General features: G+C 46.9%; 1 protein-coding gene across 2 annotated transcripts in view; it reads right to left on the bottom strand.

The window, feature by feature from the left end:
• Positions 1-19,354: 19,354 nt before the first annotated feature.
• Ube2d2 (ubiquitin conjugating enzyme E2 D2) overlaps positions 19,355-24,870 on the bottom strand; it is a 30,781-nt gene continuing 25,265 nt past the window's right edge. The window contains exons 6-7 of one of the 2 annotated variants that reach the window (XM_005065270.4): positions 24,750-24,843; positions 19,355-20,984 (exon numbers count right to left, since the gene is read on the bottom strand). In XM_005065270.4, the coding sequence (XP_005065327.1) occupies positions 20,939-20,984; positions 24,750-24,843 (140 nt within the window). In that variant the 3' untranslated portion in view covers positions 19,355-20,938. Of the gene's footprint in view, positions 20,985-22,273; positions 22,672-24,749; positions 24,844-24,870 lie in introns of those variants that run through there. The other variant, XM_040758103.1, reaches the window with a different exon arrangement.

Below are 24,870 nucleotides of genomic sequence, written 5' to 3'. Positions count from 1 at the left end.
GTACCCCCATTTACAAGGCAGCAGGCCAAGTTCTCAGGCCAACCTTATCTGAGGTCTTTCTTCCCCCAGCTGCAGTGTCTCAGCTAAGGCTCATCATTAACTACATAGCTGGTATCTGCACAGGTCCAGATGAAGGAGTGAGTCTCTAATAAAGACGTCCCATGTAGCTGGGCGGTGGTGGCGCACGCCTTTAATCCCAGCACTTGGGAGGCAGAGGCAGGCGGATCTCTGTGAGTTCGAGGCCGGGCTGGTCTACAGAGTGAGTTCCAGGACAGCCTCCAAAGCCACAGAGAAACCCTGTCTCGAAAAACCAAAAAAAAAAAAAAAAAAAAAAAAAAAAGCCTATTGTGTTCTCAGGCCTTTGGGGTCTCGAATCGTCACCCTGACCACTGGACCTTAGGTCTGTGTCGCCACGTGATGTCACCTCCACCCCACGACAACTGACAGAGTAAGAAAGCCTTAAAAAAAAAAGAGAAATGTCAAACACGGTCCAGGCTTACTCCTATGAAATTAGTGTGGTGGCTCACCACCCTGGCCCTGGTCTGAAAAAGAAAAAAAAAAAAAAAAAGAAAGAGGAGGGAAGAGAAAATCGGGTGGGGAACCTCAGCCCCAGAACAGAACAGCTCTAGAGGCAGAGAAGCCAGTCTCCCCCGCAGTCGAGTACGTGTATAAATAATATCCAGACACAGTCCTACAGTCTTATCAAGTACAGGGAGCTGAGCATGCATGTGTGTGTGCGCACGCGCGCGCATGTGTGTGTACACAGTTACGCACGTGTGTAAATAATATCCAGACACAGTTCTACAGTCTTTTTTTTTTTTTTTTTTTTTGCTTTTTTTTTTTCTCTCAAGACAGGGTTTCTCTGTGGCTTTGGAGGCTGTCCTGGAACTCACTTTGTAGACCAGGCTGGCCTCAAACTCACAGAGATCCGCCTGCCTCTGCCTCCCGAGTGCTGGGATTAAAGGCATGCGCCACCAACGCCCGGCCAGTTCTACAGTCTTATCAAGTACAGGGAGCTGAGCGTGTGCGTGCATGCGTGTGTGTACGAGTGTGTGTAAGGGGAGGGGGAGGAAGGCCAGTCTGGTGACTGTCATATCCCTGACAGCCATGTGCTTTGACTTCTCCCTGGGAACCCGCATGGGTCTAGTGAAGAGAACTGAGTGCCACAGGGGCCAAACTGTGTCTCCAGGGTTCCCAGGTCAGGAAGGAGTAACTGGAGAAGCCTAGGGGAGGTGGAGAAGAGGGCAGAGTCCTGTACCAGCGGAGGGGGGAGGGTCTGGGGGGGCATGCCCTGGGCCTGGAGAAGCTGCCTGGTCTTTAAGTGTCTGCCTGAGACCTGCAGGCTGAGGGTGGAGTAACAGGAGGAATAAGCCTGCCCGCTGATGACGGGGGAGCGGGCGGGCGTGGGGAGGGGTGTGTGTCGGGTAGGACTCTTCCTCCCAGACAGGGCCCAGAAGATGAGGGTGTTAAATGCCCTCCGAATCGAGGTTTCTGAAAACTATCCATCCTCTCATAGACAAGGGGGGGGCTCAAAGACACCCACCTACCAATCTCTGCACTGTCTGTTTGTCTCCCTCTCCAGACTCCAGAGAATGGGGTTGCTCAGGTTGTGGCTGGGGTGGGGTCTGGATCTGGTGGGACTGGTTTTCTGTCTGGCCGCCTGGGCGGTCACGGGTTGCCTACTGGGCCAAGGAGAGAGGCCTCAGGAAGGGGCCCCTTGTAAATCGTTAACTCCCACAGCCACCACTGGGCCCCTTGGGCCCCACCCCACCCCCCCAGTCCTGGCTCTGGCCCCTGAGTGCTAGCTCACCCACAGGCCAGGAGTCAAAGGGCAGAGGGCAGAGCCAGAGGTCTCAGCACCTGGGCAAGTCCTTTCCCTAACTCTCAAGGGGAGAGGACATTTCTGGAGGGACACCCCCCTCCCCTCTAAATTCTGAGAGCTGTCACTCTGGTCCGGCCCCCCCTGCCCCCCACCCCCAGCCTTCCCATTGCAGCCCTGACCTTTGCCTCAGAGGAATTCTGGGTGGGCCTCAGGGCTACCCCTAGCGCCACCAGCCCCGGATAATTAGGCTAAATCCCACCTACTCACAGGAGTGTCCTCCAGTAGATAAGGAATGGGAAGAGAAAAACCAACAGGCAATTCAGAGTTGGGGTAAAGCCCCAGAGCCTCCTTACAGTTCCGAAGAATACGATAATGGCTGCTTGTCCTTTGTTTTGTTTTCTCAAGACAGGGTTTCTCTGGGTAACAGCCCTGGCTGTCCTGGAACTCGTTCTAAGCCAAGCTAGCTTCGGAGATCCACCTGCCTCTGCCTTCCAAGGGCTGGGATTAAAGACGTACACCTCCCACCCCTGGCTATTTTTATTTTTTTTTTCGAGACAGGGTTTCTCTGTGCGCCACCAACACCCAGCTATTTTTTATTTTTTTAAGACAGGGTCGGGCGTTGGTGGTGCATGCCTTTAATCCCAGCACTCGGGAGGCAGAGGCAGGAGGATCTTTGTGAGTTTGAGGCCAGCCTGGTCTACAGAGCGAGTTCCAGGACAACCTCCAAAACAATACAGAGAAACCCTGTCTGGGGGGAAAAAAAAGATTCATTCCACCCACTGGCATCCATATCCCCAAAAAGTCTATAATGTTGCCAGGCAGTGGCGGCGCATGCCTTTAATCCCAGCACTTGGGAGGCAGAAACAGGCGGATCTCTGTGAGTTCAGACCAGCCTGGTCTACAGAGTGAGTTCCAGGACAGCCTCCAAAGCTACACAGAGAATCCCTGTCTCGAAAAACCAAAGAGAGAGAGAGAGAGAGTCTTAATGGTTGGTAGAAGTTCCACACCCAAGACCCCTCCCCTATCTCTCTCCAAACCCTGCTGCATCTCAGAAAGCCCCACAAAATGATGACCCCTTTCCCAGAGATGCTCAAGACCACTCCCATAGGGTATTTAAACTGTTCCCCAGAAAATAGACTGATGGTTTTCTGATTTCTCTTTCCCGGCTCCTCTCTGTGGGACTGGAAAGCCATCCAAGAATGTTGTATCCATTAAACATAGGCCTTTTCTTTTTTTTTAATATTTTATTTATTTATTATGTATACAATCTTCTGCATGCCAGTAGAGGGCACCAGATCTCATTCAAGGTGGTTGTGAGCCACCATGTGGTTGCTGGTAATTGAACTCAGGACCTCTGGAAGAACAGTCAGTGCTCTTAACCGCTGAGCCATCTCTCCAGTCCCCAACATAGGACTTTTCTAATTCAGTTTGATTTAGTCTGACTTGTATTGTTGCATCAGCAGAGAGGCTTATGGGGTTGCAGAAACTTTTCAGTCTGGTTTGGAATTCACTATGTAGACCAGGCTGCCTGAGGACACACAGAGACCCATCTGCCTCTGTATTCAGAGTACTGGAATTAACGGTGGTAAGCATGCAACTATAGCCAGCATATTTAATTATTTTCTTTAGATTTATGAGTGTTTTGCATGCATATATGCATGTGCAGCATGTGTGTGCTTGGTGCCTGCAGGGATCAGAGAGGGTATCAGATTCCCTGGAACTGGAGTTATGGTGGGTTGTGACTAAGCCTAGGTCCTCTGCAAGAGCAGGTATGTTTAACCTCTAAGCCATCTCTTTCTTATGTCTGTGTTATAATTGCATGCAGTACCTGCAGAGGCCAGAAGAGGGCATCAGATCCTCTGGAGCTGAGTCACGGGTGGTCCGTGGTCACCAGCATCTACTTTTTTTAAAGATTGATTTATTTATTATGAATACAACATTCTGTCTCCATGTATGTCTGCACATGGTTGGGAGCCACCCTGTGGTTGCTGGGCATGGAACTCAGGACCTCTGGAAGAGCAGCCCATGCTCTTAACCTCTGAGCCGTCTCTCCAAGCCGGGTCATCAGCATCTTGATGCGGGTGTAGACTGAGTCCTCTGTATTGTTTTGGAGGCTGTCCTGGAACTTGCCCTGTAGACCAGGCTTGGTCTTGAACTCACAGAGATCCGCCTGCCTCTGCCTCCCGAGTGCTGGGATTAAAGGCGTGCGCCACCACCGTCCGGCCAGAAAGCACTCTTAAGTGATTTCACCAACCCCACAGAACTAGAAGGGGTCTAGTTTGTTTCATATTCTGAAGCCAAAGGTGAGAAGACATCATAAACCCCTTTTCCTGGGTATAATGCTGTTGGGAATTTCTGATGTGGGAATAATAGGGGACATATCTAGGTAAAACCCATCCATATCAGCCTGGCAATGGGAGCACATGCCTTTAATCCCAGCACTCTGGAGGCAAAAATCAGGCATGTCTCTGTGAGTTCAAGGCCAGCCTGGTCTACAGAGTGAGTTCCAGGACAGCCAGGGCTACACAAACAAAACAAACAAAAAGTATCAATATCATTCACGTCTCTGGGAATCCACGCCCAGTATGCCCTAAAAGTGCTACAACCTCCACCCCAAGAAGCCTGTTTCAGACAAGTCGATGAGGGAAGACTGATATTGTTGCCACCCTTTTCCATAGGGAGACATCTTAGAAGCCAAGAGGATGGGGGAGGGGCAACATCAACTTTTAATTGAGATTGCAGATTCAAAGATTTAGAACTGAAGTGATTCCCTAAGGAAATATAAAAAGTTACTTACGGCATGGCTAAATTGAGCACACTTCAACTGGGCTGTTGAGAAATCATTCAGATACATGCGATGATCTACACGAAGTCTGTCAGGAGGACTGCCCACCACTCCAGCTAGACAGGGCATCTGGTTCTAGGCTGCCTGGGCTCCCCCCCAGCGCTAGGGAGGGATGGAAGAAGCCCTATCTCTTGGCACCAGAGGCCACTGACCAGGGAACCAGAAATTCTGGCAAGGGAAAATGAAACTGGAAATAGACATTCTATTGTTGAGAGAAGTTTTCGCTCCAATCGTGCAGGGCGATGGCTGCTTATCTTGTCAAAAGCTAAGGAAGGGAAGTGCGTGGTAGCCTAAGCATTTAATCCCAGCTCTCAGGAGACAGAGGCAGGCAGATTTCTGTGAGTTCCAGGCCAGCCAAGGTTCTATAGTGAGACCCTGTCTATAGAACTCTATAGTGAGCAGAAGACCACAGTTCAACTCCCAGCACTCACATGGCGGCTCATAACCTCCTATTAACTCCAGTTCCAGGGGTTCTGAACACTCACACACGTGTATTACATGATCACATGCTCACACATAAAGCCTTTAATCCTGGTACACAGGAAGCAGAGGCAGGAGGATCTCTAAGAGTTTATGGCCAGCCTCATCTACAGATCGATACAAGGACTACATAGAGGGACCCTACCTCAAAATAAATAAATAAATAGCAACAAACAAACAAACAAACAAAAAAACCACCCACCAACCTAAAGAGAGGGTCCACTTTTCATGACCTCAAATTCTTCCCTGTTTCTCGGGTCAGTCTAAGTGGGCACCCTATTTTGGACATGGGAGAATTACTAAAATTATTTCCGCAAAGATTTGTGTAGAAGGAGAGATGGCTCAGCGGTTAAGAGCGCTTGGCTGTTCTTCCAGAGGACCCAGGTTCAGTTCCCGGCGCCCACATGGCGGCTCACGACTATCTGTAGCTCCAGCTCCAGGGGATCTGACGCCCTCACGCAGACATAATTGCAGGCAAAACACCAAATGCACGTGAAATAAGTAAACAGTAAGGTTTAGTTACTTAATTTATGTGTACTTGAGTGTCCAGTGTATGTCTGTTTCATGTGCACATAGATGCCTGCAGAGGCCAGAAGAGGGAGCTAGAGGGTATCTCTGGGTGCAGGCAATTTTCACCTGCCATGTGGCTGCTGGCAATCCAGCCTGGGTCCTCCGAAAGAGAAGATGCTCTTAACCATTGAGCCATCTCTCCAGCCCCACCCGGACTCCACTTTTCTTTGAATGGCAAGGGTCTCACTACGTAGCCCTGGTGGCCTGGAGCTTTTTATACAGACCAGGTGGGTCTTGAATCCACAAAGTTCTGCCTGCCTCTGCTTCCCCAAGTGCTCGGGATTAAACGCACATACTACCACACCTTGCTCCAAAATATAGTCTTGGGCCTGCACCTGAGGCCTTGACCTGGACAGTGAGACTGGGGGAAGAGGTCATTCTCTTTGTTCTCCTCCAGGACAAACAGGATGTGTACATTCTGGGGGAGCTCAAAGACAAGTAGCTTTTGAGAACCCTCCCTTTACAGTCACCTTCAAGCGCTCAGGCGCTGGGGTTACTGCAACCTGGTAGCATGTTTCTGGTCCTTATTTTCTACAGTTGCCAGGACAGGATCATTACTGTTGTATGCTGAGTAACTTCTGTTTATTCTTGTGACCCAGGACTGACATCAGCTACACATCGTCATCTCTGCCCAGAGTCCGGCCGGCCCTCAGTTGTTTGTTAGAGGAATGGTCCTGGTTACGGCTGGAATACAGCTATCTCAGGTCCCCAGTAGGGGATGAGAAGAAAGCCCGGTGAGCCAGCGTCTGCTCAGGGTACTGCCTGGCCCCCTTCCCTAAGGCCCTCCTTCCTGGTCTAACCATCAAGGAAGGCAAGGACACCCCACCCACACCCCTGCAGATTTTAAGCCCCAGCTCAAGCTGCTAGACCCATCTCTGATTACAAAGGCATTGCCCATCTCCCAGCTACATTCTCCTCCTTACCCTGGGTCCCTGGATAATGGGATGTTCTGGATTCTTCAAACCAAATTAATCTTACTCTAGGTGTATGGGTCTTTTGCCTGTGTGCCTAGAAGCATCAGATCTCTTGGGACTCAAGCCACAGACTGTTAACTGCCATGTGGGTGCTGGGGATCAAATGAGAACAATCTGGAAGAGTAGCCAGTGCTCTTTAGTCACTGGGCCAGCTCTCCAGTGCAGGTCTGGGACTTCTTGTCAAAGATTTATTTTATGATTTATGTGCAGGTGTCTGTATGTACAGGTGTCCAGCCAGAAGAGGGCATCGGATCCTCTGGAGCTGGAGTTATAGGTAGCTGTGAGCTGTATGTCTTGTTTTTAAGATTTAATTTTAATTTTTAATTATTTTTTATTTCATTTATTTATTGTGTACACAGTCTTCTGCCTGCATGTCAGAAGAGAGCACTAGGTCTCATTCAAGGTGTTTGTGAACCACCATGTGGTTGCTGGAATTGAACTCAGGACCTCTGGAAGAACAGTCAGTGCTCTTAACCACTGAGCCATCTCTCCAGCCCCCTTAATTTTTATTTTTATTTTTTGGTTTTTACGAGACAGGGTTTCTCTGTATTGTTTTGGAGGCTGTTGGTCCAGCCCAGCCTCGAACTCACAACGATCCGCCTGCCTCTGCCTCCCAAGTGCTGGGATTAAAGGCGTGCGCCACCACCGCCCGGCTTAATTTTTATTTTTAAGTGTTGTTTTACTGTTTATGAATTATGACTTGCACAGAGACATCCTGTCCTGTCAGGAGCACACCCAGAGCAGGAGTCACTGTCTTTTACTGCCCGATGACCTCCTCTCTAGCGATGGTGCCATTTAAGGGATGCTCCTCTTCTTGTTGATTTCACGGTAGGCATTGTTAGAGGCCTGCTTACATTTATCTCTGTCTTTCTCCCAGCTCCTTCATCTTTTGTTCTGGATGTCCACTGCCATGGAAACCACCACCTGCCCCCTCTAGGTACCTTGCTTCTTCAAGGCTCCTGACCAAGGGTGGGATGGTTTCTCTTCCCTTCCATTAGCCAAACCGGAGCCAGGAGATTGGCAACAGTTAGGCAGGCACGGTGCTGGAGCAGTAGTTGAGAGGTCACATCGTCCCCAAGTATGGACAGAGCTATTATTATTTTTAATTATGTGTATATGTGTGTTTGTGCATATGTACACTTGAGTTCAGTGCCTGGGGAGACCAGGAGATGCTGCTGGATTCCCCTAGTTGGAGTTAGAGGTGGTTTGCGAAGCATTTGACCTGGATGTTAGGAACTGCAAGAGCAGTTGAATTGTCTTCCTTACTGTTTATCCCATGCAGTACCCACAGAGGTCAGAAGAGGGCACCAGATTCCCCTGACCTGGAATTACGGATGGTCGTGAGTCACCAAGTGAGTGCCGGAAATCAAACCTAGGTTCTCTGAACCACTGAGCCACATTCCACCATCCTCACCCCTCCCAAACTGTCTTGGCCTCATGTCAGTGCCCATCTCCATCCAGCCACGAAGGCACCTATTGACCTATATCTTAAGATTTCCCCCTAGTTGACTTCCCACATCTCGGCCGGGGGACTGCAGTTTTGGGCACGGTTTCTGCTGGGGCCAGAATAGGAATTATGATTTAGGAAGGAAGAGGATTAGGAGGCCGGGCAGTGGTGGCACATGCCTTTAAGCCCAGCACTCGGGAGGCAGAGGCAGGTGTTTCTCTGTGAGTTCAGACCAGCCTGGTCTACAGAGTGAGTTCCAGGACAGCCTCCAAAGCCACAGAGAAACCCTGTCTCAAAAAACCAAAATTAGGAAGAAGTAGGGACTTCCTACGAGTAAGCCTGCACCAAGCTGTCCTTTCTCTGTTGACTGGAGGAGGTGACTCCAGAGGGCGTTCCCATTCCAATTCCCTGGTTCAAGAGCTATGGATTGGCACCATTTAGTTAATCCAGTATCTCCTTCCCTCCTGCCTTCTGGAGAGCTCAGTGTTCAGGTGGCCCAGCTGGACCTGTGTCCACAATCTCTCACACCCCCCAGCAGTAGACAGCTGAGTTCTGCTAGCACCACCCTAGCAGAAGGGGATGCAGCCAGGACACCATGGGAAGGAGGCTGATCACCAATGCTGGCGTGCCCATCCTGAGACCTATCACCTTCAATGACAGGTCACTGAGGCACCCCAAGTAGCTCCATGATCTCATCTGCTCTCCGGCTTCCGCAACTGGTACCTTCAGCAGTGAGGTATTGGCACCAAGCCTGAAGAGCATAAGCAAGGATTCCCAAAACCCCTGCTATCTAAAGCAATTTGCTCCAAGCTAGTAGTGGGGGCCATGGGCAAAGGGGACATTTCCAGTAACTCCATATCTGAGACAGCTGGGACAGAGATCACTCTCTCATTATTGCAGATCTCTGGCATCCCCATGATAGTCTGTCTGTCCTCTCCAGGTGTTAGTCCTGAGGTTAGATCATCATGGCTATTTGGAAATGTCTGAAGACCTACCCTGGGCTCCCCCCAGTACTAGGCAAGCACTCTTCACATTGAGCTGTCTCTTGAACCCTTGGAGACTCCCCCCCCGCAAGATGGGGTTTCTTTGTATAGCTTTAGAGCCTGGTACTCGCTCTGTAGACCAGGATGGCATGGAACTCATAGAGATCCACCTGCCTCTGCCTCCAGAGTGCTGGGATTGAAGATGTGAGCCACCAACGCCTGGCTGCCCTTGGAGACTTTTTGTTGTTACTGTTGTTTTGAGGTCCTGGCTGACCTAAAAGAGACAGGGGTGGCTCTCAAACTCATGGCGTGAACCTTGTGCTTCTGCTTTTCAGGTGTCGGGATTACAGGTGAGTGGTCCCATATCTGGCCCGAGTCACACTGTTGCTGCTGGCATCTAATAGAGATCACACTGATATGGGTTAAGAATTTGGATTTATGTCCCTAAATGTCAGTAGTGCCGAGGCTCTAGGCCTGGTAGGAGGCAAGAGGTATTCTTCAGCCCCTCCACCAGAGGCTTAGAGCTAAGGCTCATCCCTTCACCAGCACAGGTAAAGGAGGCCGCCACTCCAGCCTCAAAGGTCCCGTGTGGCCTTAGGAATGTGAATTGGCTGCCTGCTCACCCTAATAAAGTTTTAGCTGCTCCATCCCAAGACCAGGCAAACCCTGTACTGCCTGACCCAAAGGTGGTTCTGGACCCGAGGTTGGGTGAGGGTAGGAGATGGACATACAAGTTGCCCTACCCCTCCAAGCCCAGTCTATGGTTGGCTGGAAGCCCTGCCCCTACCCCCTTTCTTATTTAGGAGGCAGCCATGGTGGCTGAGCTCCTGTCTCTGGTTTCCAAGGGAGCTGGGCTGAAGCAGCCCAAGCCTCCGTGGGTCCATCTGTCAGGGAGGCTGTTACGCCCCATCGATTGCTGCTCCCAAGGGGCTGTGTTGCTCGAGGGACCCAATGTGGCCGCCAGATAGGAGGGAATCACTCGAAGAGGCAGGGAGGGAGGGCAGCTTGGCAGCAGGGAGAGGGGCTGACATTGCAGAGGGAAGGCTCAGAGCTAGACAGGCATGAGATACGTGGAGGGCCGGGAGGGGGGGGGGCAGTGCGGTAGCAGGCTAGCTGCAATGACCTCTGAAGCCAGCTGGCACCCTTGGGACTCAGTTTTGCCTTTGGACACACCAGGTTCCCACTTGCAAAGGCAACAACGGCTGCCATTTATTGAGCAGGAACAATGTGCCTGGCATTGGGCTGGGGCTTCAGTCGAGGAACTGCCCATGCAATGTGGGTGCGGTTATTCTCCAGCAGAGTGGGGAGGCATCAGAGAGGCTGCGGCACCGTCAGTAGCCACACACAGGAACCGGAGCTTCTCTGACGTGAGTCAGCTGGGCCCCGGCTCCAGACAGACAGAGCCAGGTCGGAGGGGGGGAGGAGGTAGTCTTGCCTGGCCAGAAGCCTTGCCCGCCCCCTCCCGGGGAGCCGCCTCCTCCCCTGGGCTGCGTGACATCTGCCCCGCTTCCCGGCCCTGACAGCTGCCCAGAGCCACGTCAGCACTTCCACCAGGGAGTCTGGAAACTGGCTCTGGCCCCTGAGAGGGAAGGAGGGGGCAGAGTTGCGGTCCCCCGAAGGGTGGCTTTTCAGAGGGGTGACCCACTCAGCTGAGCAGCAATAGGGGTATGTGACCTTGAACTTTTACAAGACCTAGTTTCCCCTGCTTGGGTGGGTATGTGCCTTTTGACAAGGGTACTAGTAGCATCCAATGTGAATAGAGCATTTATTCCCACTCAGCTCAGCCATTAGTTCCAGGAATACCAGTACAGCTAGCGACCCTCACGGCCTAAGCCTACTTAGGGCCATGTGGTCACCTGATGTGGATCCCAGGGGTGAGAAGACAGCGTTCGGAGGTCTTATGGCCCAGCTCTGCAACTGGGCGGCTGGGACCAGAGATAACCGCCGCCTCCCGGAAAATCATTAGCATCTGTTTGGGCCAGCAAAGTTGGCCTGCTGGTGCCTCCGCCTACTGGAAACGGCGGCTGCAGCCCAGTCCCTTCCGTGTACAAGCCGGCTCTAAAGGGTGGGGACGACATCTATCCACCCACCCTAGGGGTGGCCCGGACAAGTAAGGGACAGGACTTGTGTCGTTGGGGGTGGGGGATTCCTCTGCGAAATAGGTGATTCACTCCGCACTCTGGGTAATCCAGACCGGCTCTTGCAGATGCCCGTGCTGGCAGCAGCCCAGGGAGTGTGTGGAAATGACACCGCCAGGGCGGCGGAGATCCCCCCCCCTCCTGACATTGGCTGGAAAGTGGAGCAGCTCGTCAGGGACAATCAATGGCGATCGATCGCTGCGCGGCGCAGGCGGCCAGCGTAAGGGCGGGGGGGAGGGGCAGTGCGGCCAGCAGGGGTAGGGGCACCCGTAGCTGAGGTCAAAAAACACACAGACCTGCAAAAGGGCACAGTGGGGTCGCACGGATACAGGGAGGCATCACTATAGGCTACCACATTACTAAGAAGGCAGACTCATCACACTAGTCTCCGACACAAGTCGCAACATAGCAGGGTTAAATGTTTGGTCTTCATGGACACACGATGGAATCAGTCACACCTAACTGCACAATGATACAGCTTACCACAGTACCCCGCCACAGCTCCACGGCACATAGTACCTCAACAGATGCCCTACACCAGCCCCCCCTATTTGCCAGCATATAAACTTACACTGACCGGTCTCAACTAGACAAAAATAGGCAAGTTAATGTCTGGCTACACAAGGCAAAAGTCAGATGGCTATACTGCATATCACACCGCCTCAAAGAATATTGTTAAGTTGGGTCTCACTATGCACTTCCACAATGGGATCAGAGCCCACATGGAACACAACTGGGCCACCCATTGTCATATGATGCACCCCAATAACTAGAAGGAATATGGTGCACCCACGATGAATTCATCATATGGAATGCCCTCCGCCCTAATAAACACCAGAGCAAAGGCAACTAAACTAGGAGTAATTAACAGTTCTGGCAGTACCCGCAAGCAAGGCAGCATAGCCCAAGCACCCAGTGAGAGAACCTGACACAGGAAGTCTTGGGTCACTCTTGGTGGCCAAACTCCTGGGTAGAGACCCTGTTGAGGGCTGAACGACCCCTTCACAGGAGTCACCTAGGACCACTGGAAAACACATTTATGATTTGTAACTATAGCAAAACCACAGTTACGAAGTAGCAATGAAAATGATTTTATGGTTGGGGGTCACCAAGAGGAACTGCATTAATGGGTGGCAGCCTGAGGAAGGTTGAGAACCACTGTGCCAGGAAGCCAGATCTGTACAATGACTGATTCCCTAGCATCACTAGAAACATTTAAGCTTTGAGTTCCTCTCTGGGAACCTGACTCACCCCAGCAGCAAAACTACTTCTGTCATTACATCTGGAAAACACAACTCAAAAGTCACAAACCCAACACACATGGTTGTTTTCACCCACAAAGAAGTCATAATCTCACCCCTATCGGGTTGGATGTGTCCCAGCAGCAGGGTGAGTCTCAAAATAGTGCTGCTCATCTTACTTCCTGTTGCCACCACAAGCTTTAGAGGAGAAAACGTATTTCTCCAAAGTTACCCACTCAAAGCCTCCCAAACGCAAGTACTGCCTCTTAAACCCACTCTCTGTTGCTTATTTTCACCAAGAGGAACAGAGGTGCTGGCTGCATATATAGTCCCAGAAAGCTGGGTGTGGGTGAGCACACCTTTGGTCCCAGCATTGGAGGCAGGGGCTGGTGGACCTGAGGTCAGCTTGATCTACAGAGTGGGCTCCAGGACAGTCACAGCTACAGAGACTCCCAGAAAGGTTCTCTCAATTACAAGTCTAAAGCAGCAAAGGCAGGCCCGAGGTCTGAGCAGTGTCCTACTCCCATCCCGAGAACCTTCAGTTCTTCACACTTTTAAGACCTTCGCTATGAGATAATGCAGGTCAGCTGGGCTGGAGCCCAAACTTCATGTTCAGGCCTGGGCCCACCCAGTGACTTCCAGGAATCTCTGCTAGCAAGGGAGCTCCCCCTAAAGGCCATGCCTAGAGTGACTCCCAACATCCACAGTTTGATTCCCTAAACTTTCTGTGACAAGCTCTCAAGCCTCACACACTGGCCCAAGATCTCTCCTAACACAGAGGCCTTCCCTGACCAGGGAATGAAGACGGCTTTTATGTCCCGGGGTGGCAACCAAAAGGACCTGGCCATTGCGGGTGTCACAACCAAGGGGCCCAGAGTCTATATAAAGTACCTGGGGTCCCAGAAGCTGGTCTTGCTTGAAGGTTTGCCATGAAAAAACAAAAAAGGACATATATATAAATTGTCCACACATACTTCTTTGAAGCTGACCCCTAATTCTCTAATTGTTAAGATCATTTTCCACCAAGTTTTGACTACAAACTTGGTTAGAAATCAGTGCCTTTTTTTTTTTTCATTTCTTTTGGTTTTTCCTGACAGAGTTCCTCTAAGTAGCCCTGGCTATTCTGAACTCCCTCTGTGTACACCTGGCTGGTATGGACACACAGAGATCCATCTACCTCTGCCTCTAAGTGGTGGGATTAACCAAGTGCCCATTTTCTATGAGAAATATCAAAAGGAATATAAGTTATTTGCCCCAAATGATACAACTGAAAAGCCTATGATTCAAACCCAGATCTAATTTCTCTTTTGTAAAGGCTAGATTTAGGCTCACACCCACATGCATAAACACTAAGGAATGTCCATGCTCACAATCTGCTCCGTAGTTCTTAACATGGACAGCCCCTTCCTGCACACACAGAAGCTGGCCTATGCTCCCCCTCATCTGGAGGGGTTAGCCATGTTCTCCATGGCTCTGTCCTTCAGGGACAGGGAAGGCAGGGAGTCTACATTCCCAGGTTTCCACCCTGACCCTGACCCACTCATTCCCTTTCCCCACCAGAACACAAATTATTCCTGCTGCTGTCAGATAACCAACAATCCCCCCCCCACAGGGGGGGAATTAAGGAGACCTGGAGCAGAGCAAGGCATTCTGGGGGCCAGTCTGCTAGCCTGACTCAGGGCTGCCTAAGACCCTACTGCCTGTGTTTTGTAGCAAGTCAGCCTTTCTTTCAGGTTAAGCCTCCACCTTTGTAGCCCAGCTAGAATCAACGCCTCCCTCCTTATTATAGGGACTTTCCTAGGTCCAAAGTTTTCTCCATGCAAAATCCTTCACATGGTTAGCAGCTAAAACAGACTCAGGGAGTCCCCTAGATTTCCCTCTCTAGAGGTGTACAGCCAAAAGCCTGGCTTACAGGCAAAAACAGCCCCTAAAAGCTTTCCCAATCTGGGGGTAGTAGTGGTTTCTCATGGCTCTGCCTAGGTTGCAGCTACTTGGTGACTTCAGCAAATCTACAGTTATTTGCATACCCAGACAGCCAAGCCTAGAATGTCAAAGGATTCCCAATGAAGAGGCAGCTGGCTTCCTGATGGTAGTCCTGGAGGTCCACAGCTGTTGCACTGGAACACTAGAAAGCTTGGGGCCCCCAATCACAAGAGAGACTGAGAAAGACAAGAACATCCCCCAGGCTGTACCAACCAGAGCTCTGCTCTCTTCCCTGAATCTCCATCTTCGGGTCTAAACAACTGTGTCACGGCTGCCCAGCTGACACAGGCAAACAAGTGGGGCTGCACTAGTTGATGAGGGCACAGAGACGATCTGCTTCCAAGAAAGGCAACAGTGGGCACCAGAAATGTGAATGCCCTTCTTCACACATAACGCACAGCCACGTGGGCAACACTGGTGTTGAAGCTGTTTATGCAATACAGAGATGACTACAGGAGCACGTGGTGAAGACGACCTAGCACTTCTCTCTATACCCCAAACAAAAGCTCTTCTTAGGGGCTGTACGTGCACATTCACTGACCTCACACCTTGTAGTTTTAAAAGCTATGGGTCATCATTGCCCTCTGCTGGCTACAGAAGAACTAGCACCCACTCAGAACCCCTTTTACCTGTAGACACTGAAAATGTAACCCTCGTTTGCCAACTATCAGTTAAACCATGAGTTTAACAGGGGCCAGAATGGGTAGAAAGAAACTAAGGTAGACAAAGAGAGAGTGTGTGTGTGTGTGTACACATCTGTAGAACCCTAAAAACCCACCAGACCCTCCTTCCATCTTTTCTCATGCCCTTGCCCTATCGGCTCCAAAGGAGGCTGAGTGAAAAGACCTAGAGTCATACTTCCAGAAAGTTCAACAGTAAAGGAAGGTCTGGGACACTCCACAGCAAGTGCTTGGAAGCTCACAATGCCCTCTGAAGCAGTCCTTTAACAGTTGGCATAATATTCCGCAGGCTAACTACATCTTCAAAAATGGTTGCGACGCTAGCTTTCAGTCTGGAGTGTGCAGATAAGTGAAACCAATGAAGAGTATATTAGTGGGAGGAAGCTCTAGACACCAGAACCACAGGATAAGTAACTTTTTGCCAATTACTTAAAACATCGAACCTCTACTTCTGAGATAATGCTGGCTTTAAAGTCCAAATGCTAATTATCCTTTGTGATGCCTCTAGAAGTTCCAAGAACAATCTTAATTTTTACAGAGACTAAACCAGAGAAAACTGGTGATTTGGGGAGAAAATGGTCTCCAACAAAACTCCCTCCTTACCTACTGAAAAGTTTGAAATTCAAGATATGAGGATCAATAAGATGGCTCCCCAAGAAAAGGCACTATTTGCTGTCAAGTCTCACAACCTAAATTCAACCTTTGGAACTGACACGGTGGAAGGAAAGTGTCTCCAGAAACTTGTCCTTTACCCACACATGTGCTGAGGCACGATCAAAACAGCACACATATTCACACTAAATGTTTAAACATTTCAAGAGCTGGGACATACCCAGCTTTTCTGGGAAGAGGCAAGAGTGCCTCAAATTCAAGACCCACTCAGGTAACTTGGGCCCCTGTGGCAAAAAGCAAAATGAGGGATTGGACAGATGACTCTATAAGTACTTAACGCTATTATCTGGTGCCACAGGTGTGTGCATATGGTACACATATATCCACGCAGGTTCACAACTCATTACACAGAGAAACTATCTCAAAAAACAAAACAAACATCTTAAAGTTAAGAATGGCGGTACATACCTTTAATCTTAGCACTTGGGAAGGAGAGGGAGGTGGATCTGTGAGTTCAAGGCCAGCCTGGTCTACAGAGAAACCCTGTCTTGATAAAACAAAAACATACAAAAAAAATTAAACGGGAGCTAATGATATGGTTGGTGGAGTGCTTGCTTGCCTAGCATGCATGAAGCCCTTGGCTCAACTCCCTGCATTGCGTAACTGAGTGTCAGGTGCGTGGTGCCTGCAATCCCATCCCTCGGGAAGTAAAAGGATCAGAGCCACAAGGTCATCTGCAGCTATACAAGTTTAAAGCCATAAAAAATCTAAGTGTTTTCAAAATTGAACTGGGTGCAGATTCAGGAAGAATTCAGCCCAGAAGTTCAAGTCTTGAGTAACAAAGGTTGAGACTACAAGAAAAAAAAAAAAAAAAAAAAAGAAAAAAAGAAAAAAATTCAAGGTTTCTAAATCTCTCTCTTTTTTCAGAGACAGGGTTTCTCTGTGGCTTTGGAGCCTATCCTGGCACTCTGTAGACCAGGCTGGTCTCGAACTTACAGAGATCCACCCGCCTCGGCCTCTCGAGTACTGGGGATTAAAGGCGTGCACCACCAATGCCAAGCTTGGTTTCTAAGTATTTCAATAAGAAGTTCACATTGGAAATTTCAATAAGTAAATATGAAGATGGCTATGTACCTTTGGAAGCTATTACAGGCATCCTTCATACCATTACATGTAATTACTGTAATACAACGTATTACAGTTTAAGGTGGTTTTTTTTTTTTTTTTTTTTAAAACGAGACAGGGTTTCTCGGTTTTGTTTTGTTTTGTTTTTTTTACGAGACAGGGTTTCTCGTTTGGAGGCTGTCGGTTCAGCCTGGCCTCGAACTCACAGCAATCCGCCTGCCTCTGCCTCTGCCTCCCAAGTGCTGGGATTAAAGGTGTGCGCCACCATCGGGCCAGCCAGTTTTCAAGGTTCTTGCTGTTTATCTCTATACATCATCTTAAGAGGCCTAGCCTGGGTATTTAGTGGCTTCTTACTTTCTTTCCTACAAGTGATCAACCATTTGCTTTCAGAGTACAATGTAGGAAATAACTTACATAGGTTAAATATCAAACAATGAAAAACTAATCAAAGACTTAGGCTTCTGTATCGGTAACCAAGGTATTCATTTAGGTGTGAGGTAAAGGGGATCAAATCCAGGGCCTTGTGTATCCTACATAAGCACTCTATCTCTGAGCTACACCCCCCGGCCTATTCATACAGATTTGCATGTGATAAAAGGTAAAACTACGAATATCTTCAAGATGAAAAGTGACCACCTCCCCAGCTGGGTGGTGGCTACATTACAGTCTTTGGGGCCAAAGGTCTTAAAGGCTTTAGAACTCTTGAGCTTCCCCATTTATAAAAAGTAAAACACAGCAACACTAAATTGGTTCAAAAACTATCAAGAGAGGGCTGGAGAGGCAGCTCAGAGGTTAAGAGCACCCACTGCTCTTCCAGAGGTCCCGAGTTCAATTCCCAGCAACTACATGGTGGCTCACAACCATCTGTAATGAGATATGGCGCCCTCTTCTGGCCTGCAGGCAGAACACTGTATACATAATAAATCTGCAGAAAAAAGAAAAGAAAAAAGAAAAGGGCTTTTATCCCCCCTAATTAGACAGGATCTTATATATTCCAGACCTTGGATCCCAAGGTGCTGGGATAACCTGTGAAGGGACAGTAAAGAGAACTTGGGAGACAGCCAGTTTTTCTGTAAAACATGCACAACACAGGCAACCGGAAACTGCACCAGGGTATATCCCACAGCTCCAAAGGTCAGGAGGCAGGGCTGAAAAGGAAGAGGCAGAACAGAAGAGAACTCTACTCATGACTCACCCCCAGTAAGTGGTAAGTATTGAGACAAACTAGAGTTCCTCCTTAACTGCAGACAAGGGGCAGTTTACATTCACCTTGACATAGTTTAGAAAGAACTCATTTCTCCCGACAATCTAAAGCCCAAAATAATTGGTTGAGCAAAGAGACGGCTTAGAAAGCAGGACTGGGTGCCAGGCGTTGGTGGCACATGCCTTTAATCCCAGCACTCAGGAGGCAGAGGCAGGCGGATCTCTGTGAGTTCGAGACCAACCTGGTCTATTGAGCGAGTTCTAGGACAGGCTCCAACCCTGTCTCGAAAAACCAAAAAAAAGCAGGACTGGAAGAAGTAAAGAAATGCTTCTATTACTAGGTCAGCGCATAAAAAGCCTCAGACCCTCATTTTTCCCCCCACAAACCTTCCCTGGCACCTCACCATCATCATAGTCCTGCTAAATCTTTATTATAGACAAAGTAGAATGATCCCTTTGACTACTGGCCAGTAATAGAGCATGCAAATATCTAAAATGGTTTGGTTTTACCAAGAGATTGTTGAATATGACTTGACAAAACTGTCTAAATTATTATTAATAAGACCCAAACAGAAACTCATACCGACATTCCTCTGTAATCACTACCTTACCACAATAAAACAAGATTGCTGCAAATTAGCCTTTGACAGAGAAATTTCCAATGTGAGAATCCTGAGTAACATCTGTTTTCTTATGGGACCACATGTGACTCATACTTAAACCACGTTCAATGACCTAATATTGTCTGTGACCATCCAAACCTCTCATTTGGCACTTGCACAACAAGAGGACAGCTTTTATTTAGCACAGACATACTTAGAGCACTCTTATAAAATATATCTTCACTATGGTATTAAGCTAGCAGTTTCCTGAGATGACAGGTAAATAAGAATGGTCTTTCAAGAGCTGCGCAACGGAACCCAAAGTAGCAGTGTTAATAGTTAAAAAACAGTAAAAGTTCAACGGCAGAATAGCTGACTAGTATGTGCAAGGCCCAGGGCCCTCTGCAACAGACACAGCACCCAAAACTGAATTTCTATTCGCCTACAATAGTAATGATACATGGTGATTTCTGGTTAGAGTTCAGTTCTAAAAATCTCTCACATCCAATTACAGCCATTACCTGGCAAGGGCAAGGGATGCAATATAGCATTCCTGAAATGCTAGTAAGCGGCCAGATGCTAAGACATTTTTCGCTGACAGGCTGAAATGGAGGAACAGTGACACTGATAGATGAGACAGGGGAACAAGTTTAAAACAAAAAGCAGTGGACATTTATTCCTCATTTTTTGTGCAAGAGTGTAAAGATGCATTTCAAAGAATCCGATGACTAGAGAGCATCAGCCATGGCCTTCAAGCTGGCCTGGCTTACAGTTAAGTTAGGAAAAGGGATGAGGGGAGGTAACTTGCCTAGTTCACATGAATGTTTCTGGGTAACAGTTGTTTACAAATTTCAAACTACATTTTACTAGAGTCAAGGGAAGACTTCAAAAAGCCACATACAGTACAATTTAAAACCAATGAACATCCTGCAAATGTTAGTGCAAAGTAATTACGTAGACTCTCCAATACAAGATTGTGCTCATGTTTTCCCAGTTTGGTCAGTTATTCTTTTATAATTACAATCACAAGGCTTAACTTATCAAACAGCAACACCTTTGTGTTCTATGTCCTATGTACCAAGAGAAAATCACAAGGTTTTGGTGAAATGCTGCTCAGTTTCATTAACAAAGCAAATTTATTTAGTTAACAGTCATGTTCCTGGAATGGTGCACACATAAGTTTCATGAAAATGCCTTTAAGCTTCTGCCTCTATCTTGTTTAATAAAATTACTCTTGTCTTTTTTACTATGTAAACTGGAATTGTTTCATGATTTTGAAATGCAACAAATATAAATGAAAACATTTCAGGGGTGAGGAAAAAAAATCCACTACTAATCTTAGCTAGACCAAGTTTTTAAATCAAAAAGCCTAACCACACAAAATTATATGTAATGACTGTAGTAATCAGTTTATTACACAGATTAATCATTCTTGAACGTACAAGCTCCAGAGGAGCAACTGGTCTTTAAATATACACAAGTATTTCCATCAAATGAATTTTCACCCTTACATCGAAAGAGGCCTAAAGCAGTTAAAAACATAAGAAAAATAAGAGCTATTAGCTATGTATTAACTGAGAAACCACATACAAACCAAAGATTATGGAAAGGGGCTAAAGGAAGAGGCTGAAAGGGCAAGGAGATGTGACAAGTGTTGGGAACAAAGCCCACCACACTATGTGTGGACAGCTCCAGTCCATTTAGATGTTGTCCAGTTAAACTTAGACCTTAAACACAGAACGTAGGTAGAGTTTAATCTGTTTGGTCATAGCTTTCACCTAAGCTGTAGGCTCTTCATGTTCTTCACCTTGCTTTTATGACTGTTTCAGATTAGATGGGTCCACTTAAGAACAGTCTCCTACGGTCACTGGAGCTGGCTTCCTCCCATCCAAGCACACACTGTGTACCCACCACCTCTCACACCGCCACTGTCCCATTTTCAGTCAGGAGGGAAGGAAAGCTTTTAGTCTCACACCTAGGTTATGCCCGGAGAACTGGCTTCTCTCTCACACACACCCCTCTCGCTAGGAGGCAATGTTGGTACAGAAGTACAGTATTTCTGGTTTGTTGTTCCAAGTATGTACAACACGCAGCACTGCTGTGTCAGGTAAACATGTGCACAGGGGAAGATGAGGCGTGGGCTCATAGAAAGCAGTCAAATGGAAATCAAAAGGACTTTCTCTTTCAGAGTTCCCTAGCTTTATTTGTAGAGGTTATCCAATAATTTCTTTAATTACATCGCATACTTCTGAGTCCATTCCCGAGCTATTCTGTTGTACCTGTACACACATAAAGAGAACTTGACTTAAGATAGGCAAGGAATCAACATGCAACATATTTCATTCATTATCCCAACTAGAAATTTCAGAATAACAGAAAACACTCAAGCAAATTCACCATTTTCCCTCCAATTTCTTTCACACATACCCCCCTTCCCCTCTTTTGAGCTAGAGTCTCACTTCAGAGCCATGGCTGGCCTTGAACTATCTAAAACTAGGATGGATAGTCTCAAACTTGAGGCAATCCTCCTGGGTGATACTATTACAGGGATGTGCCATGACCTAGCTTTACCTCCAATTACAAATAATCCTATATTCATTCATGATACAATGAGATATTGCTGTAAAAGCCAAAACAATTTCCTACAAATGCAGTATCTAGAGTACTCAGATTCAAATTTAGCATTTGCTGATATGTACCTCATCCCTTTTTTCCCCCTTTCCAAGATAGGGTGTCTCTGTAAAACAGCCCTAGCTGTCCTGGAAGTCAATTTGTAGACCAAGCTGGAGAACTCAGATCGCTAACCGCCTCCAATCCTGAGTGCTGAGGTTAAAGTCGTGTGTGCATGTGCGTATGCGCACCACCACACCTGACTTCCACCCATGTTCTTCACTGACCTTCAACTCAACGCAGTCAAAGGTAACCTTAACCTTGCAGTTTGGGACTATGTAATTCTATATTATATGGTTCTTAAAATCATTTAACAGTGATTTAAATGGCAATAATGAGATAAAGAGGGGAGACTGAGGTAGTAGGTTTCAAAAATTATCTCAACACATAAAATAAGAAGAATGAGACTAGTCTGTAGTACATAGCCTCTTGTCTCACAAAATACAATAAGGGAGCTAGAGACAGCTCAGCAGTTAAGAGACTTGCTGCTCTTAAGGAGGACCTCACTCAGTTTCTAGCACCTGCACAGCAGGACAAAACTAGCTTTAACTCCAGTTCTGGAGATCCAACTACTACTTATGGATTCTGTGGGTACCAGGCACCCATGTGGCGCGCACACACACATATATACAAGCAAAACTTTCACCTATTCATCACATAAAGTAAATGTAAAAGCTACAATGAGGTGGGTTTAGTGGTGTACTTTAGTTCCAGCACTTGGAAGGCAGAGGCCAACTGGATATCTGTGAACGGAAGGATAGCTTGGTTTATACATACCAAGCTGCAGGTCAAAGTACACGGTGAAACCCTGTCTCCAAATAAAAACAAATAAACCCTACAAAGAAATAAAATGACACAATACCTTCCTTTATATTAATAAGACAAATATTTGGCAGGGTTTACTCTAATAATTTTATACAATAAAAATAAATTCTCCACAAAAACATTCCAGTAACAAAATAAACACGGAAGGCTATAAAAGTCTAGAAGGATAGCACTGGGGTACAGACAGCAGGATTAGGAGCTCAAGGTTACCCACAGTTACAAAGTAAATCATGAGGCCAGACTATCTCAAAACAAAAAACAAACCAAAAGAGAGGACAAACATAGAAATAGGAATGTATCATTAGGCATGGCAGCTCATGCCTGACAATCTGGTACTTGGGAGGCTAAGACAATATGACAGTGAATTTGAAGGCAGCAAAGGCTAATACTTAGCAAGACTGTTTCAAAATGTGTACCTGTGTGTGCACTTCTTTGATGGGACATGCCTTACAGTGCCAGTTTCCAAGGATACTGAGGCAGAAAGGTCATTTTATTACACAAGTTTAAGGCTAGCTTGGACAGCACAGTCAGATTCTGTCTCAACAACCAAATTGTATTTTAAAAATCATAGTACTTTTGACTTAAGATATCTTTCTGATAAGCATCCATATCTACAATTTATTCAAAATGGTTCTCTAACACAAGATAAATAATGCACATCTTTAATCACAATAATTTGGAGGCAGAGGCAGGTAAATTTATGTTGAGTTCCAGGCCAGCCAAGACTTTAGTGAAATTCTGCCCCCAAAACAAGCAAACAGATTAAGTTACAGGGTTTGGAAAGATGGAAGGCAGATGGATCAGCAGTTAAGAGCACCAGCTGCTCTTTTAAAGGACCTGGTTCAAATGCCAGCACTCACATAGTACTCCACAGCCATCTAATTCTAGGGACTGTGAAGCCCTCTGCTGGCCTTTGCAGGCAACAAGCACACACACACAATAACTTAAAAAATTTAAAATTCAGTCAGAAACATATGATTAGAGATGGTAATCAGACATAAAAAAAAACACAAAAAACCTAAGAATCAGGGGCTGGAGAGAAGGCTCAGAGATTAAGAGCACTGGCTGTTCTTCCAGAGGACCTGGGTTCAATTCCCAGCACCCACGTGGCAGCTCACAGCTGTCTGTAATTCTGGCTTCAGGGGATCTGACACCTTCATACCAATGCAAATAAAATAAAGTCAAATAAGTTATTTAAAGAAACAACAACAACTAATAATTAGTGCCAGAATCCCCATTCCTGGTATAGTTCCATTAAACACTTATGACTATACTACCACCAACAAAACCCAGTCATCTACAATTTTTCTGTTATTTTTGATATTGGGCTTTTTGAGTTAAGAATCACTTTGTAGTCAGGCTGGCCTCAAATTCAGAATTCTCCTGCCTCAATACTTTGTATCTATGACTTCTCTAACAGAACAGATTTCAAGTCATCATTTAATATTCTGCTTCTAACTGACTAATTACAGATGGGAAGTCTAACTATGCCTGGACCTTACAAAGACCCACCTGCCCCTGCTTCAAAGAATGGGAACAAAGGGGTGGGTTACCATACCCAGCTAGTCCTTTATGGGTTGTTGTTTTCTCATGTAGCCCTGGCTGTGTTGGAACTCACTATGTAGACCAGGCTAGCCTCAAACCTGCCTCTGCCTCCTGAGTGCTGGCATCAAGAGTATGCATCACCACCACCCAGTGGCAGACAGATCTCAAGTTCATGGCCAACCTGTTCTACAGATTCAGGAAAGCCAAGGCTACACAGAGAGGTGCTGAAAAGGCAAAAAACAAAAAAAAAACAAAAAAAAAAACCATCTTTCTTTATAGTTCCATCATCTCACCGTAATACATAAAAGCAAAAATGATTAGAACTCTTTAAGTTACTGTCATTTTTGATGTCCTGACCATTCTTCAATAATTCATAGTACACAATTCTAAAATACTCAATTCCAATAACACAAAATTTGTTTTTTTTTTTGAGCTATACATTCTTTTCCCTACTCCTCCTCCTTCCTCCCTCCCCTCTCCCACTCTTCCTTCCTGCCCATGTTCCCAATTTATTCAGGATATCTTTTCAAATTTTGTTTTAAAAAGAAATTTGGCACTTTTATGCCAAATGATAGAAAATTCAATTCTTCCCTCCCAATTTACCAAACAACACATAAGACAAAGAAGATACAAAGGTATTTTTTAAAAAGTACCGTAGGGAAGATTTTTAGTAGAAGTTACAACAAACGATTAGACATAAAATTAGTATCATATACTTATAATAATTGGTATAAAAAAAAACCCTTCATAGCCGGGTGGTGCTGGCACAGGCCTTTAATCCCAGCACTCAAGAGGGCAGAGAAGGTGGATCTCTGTGAGTTCGAAGCCAATCTGGTCTACATAGTGAGTTCCAGCACAGCCAGGACTGTTACAGAGAAACCCTGTCTTGAAACCACACCCCCAAATAAAAACAAAAAGCCCTTTTCATGTACTCCTTGGAGCTTCTCTTAAACATCTGGTCCACCCCACACATGACAGTTCTCCATCTGAAGGTGGATACTTACTTTTCTCTGTCTGTTTTGTAGATCCGAGCAATCTCAGGCACTAAAGGATCATCTGGATTGGGATCACACAACAGAGAACAGATGGACAAGAGTACTAGGATATCAAAAAAAAAAAAAAAAA

This window comes from Mesocricetus auratus, unplaced genomic scaffold (genome assembly GCF_017639785.1).
Source record: "Mesocricetus auratus isolate SY011 unplaced genomic scaffold, BCM_Maur_2.0 Super-Scaffold_100015, whole genome shotgun sequence".
NCBI lineage: Eukaryota > Metazoa > Chordata > Mammalia > Rodentia > Cricetidae > Mesocricetus > Mesocricetus auratus.
Note: the sequence above shows the minus strand (reverse complement) of the source record. Positions and strands in the feature narration are given on the sequence as shown.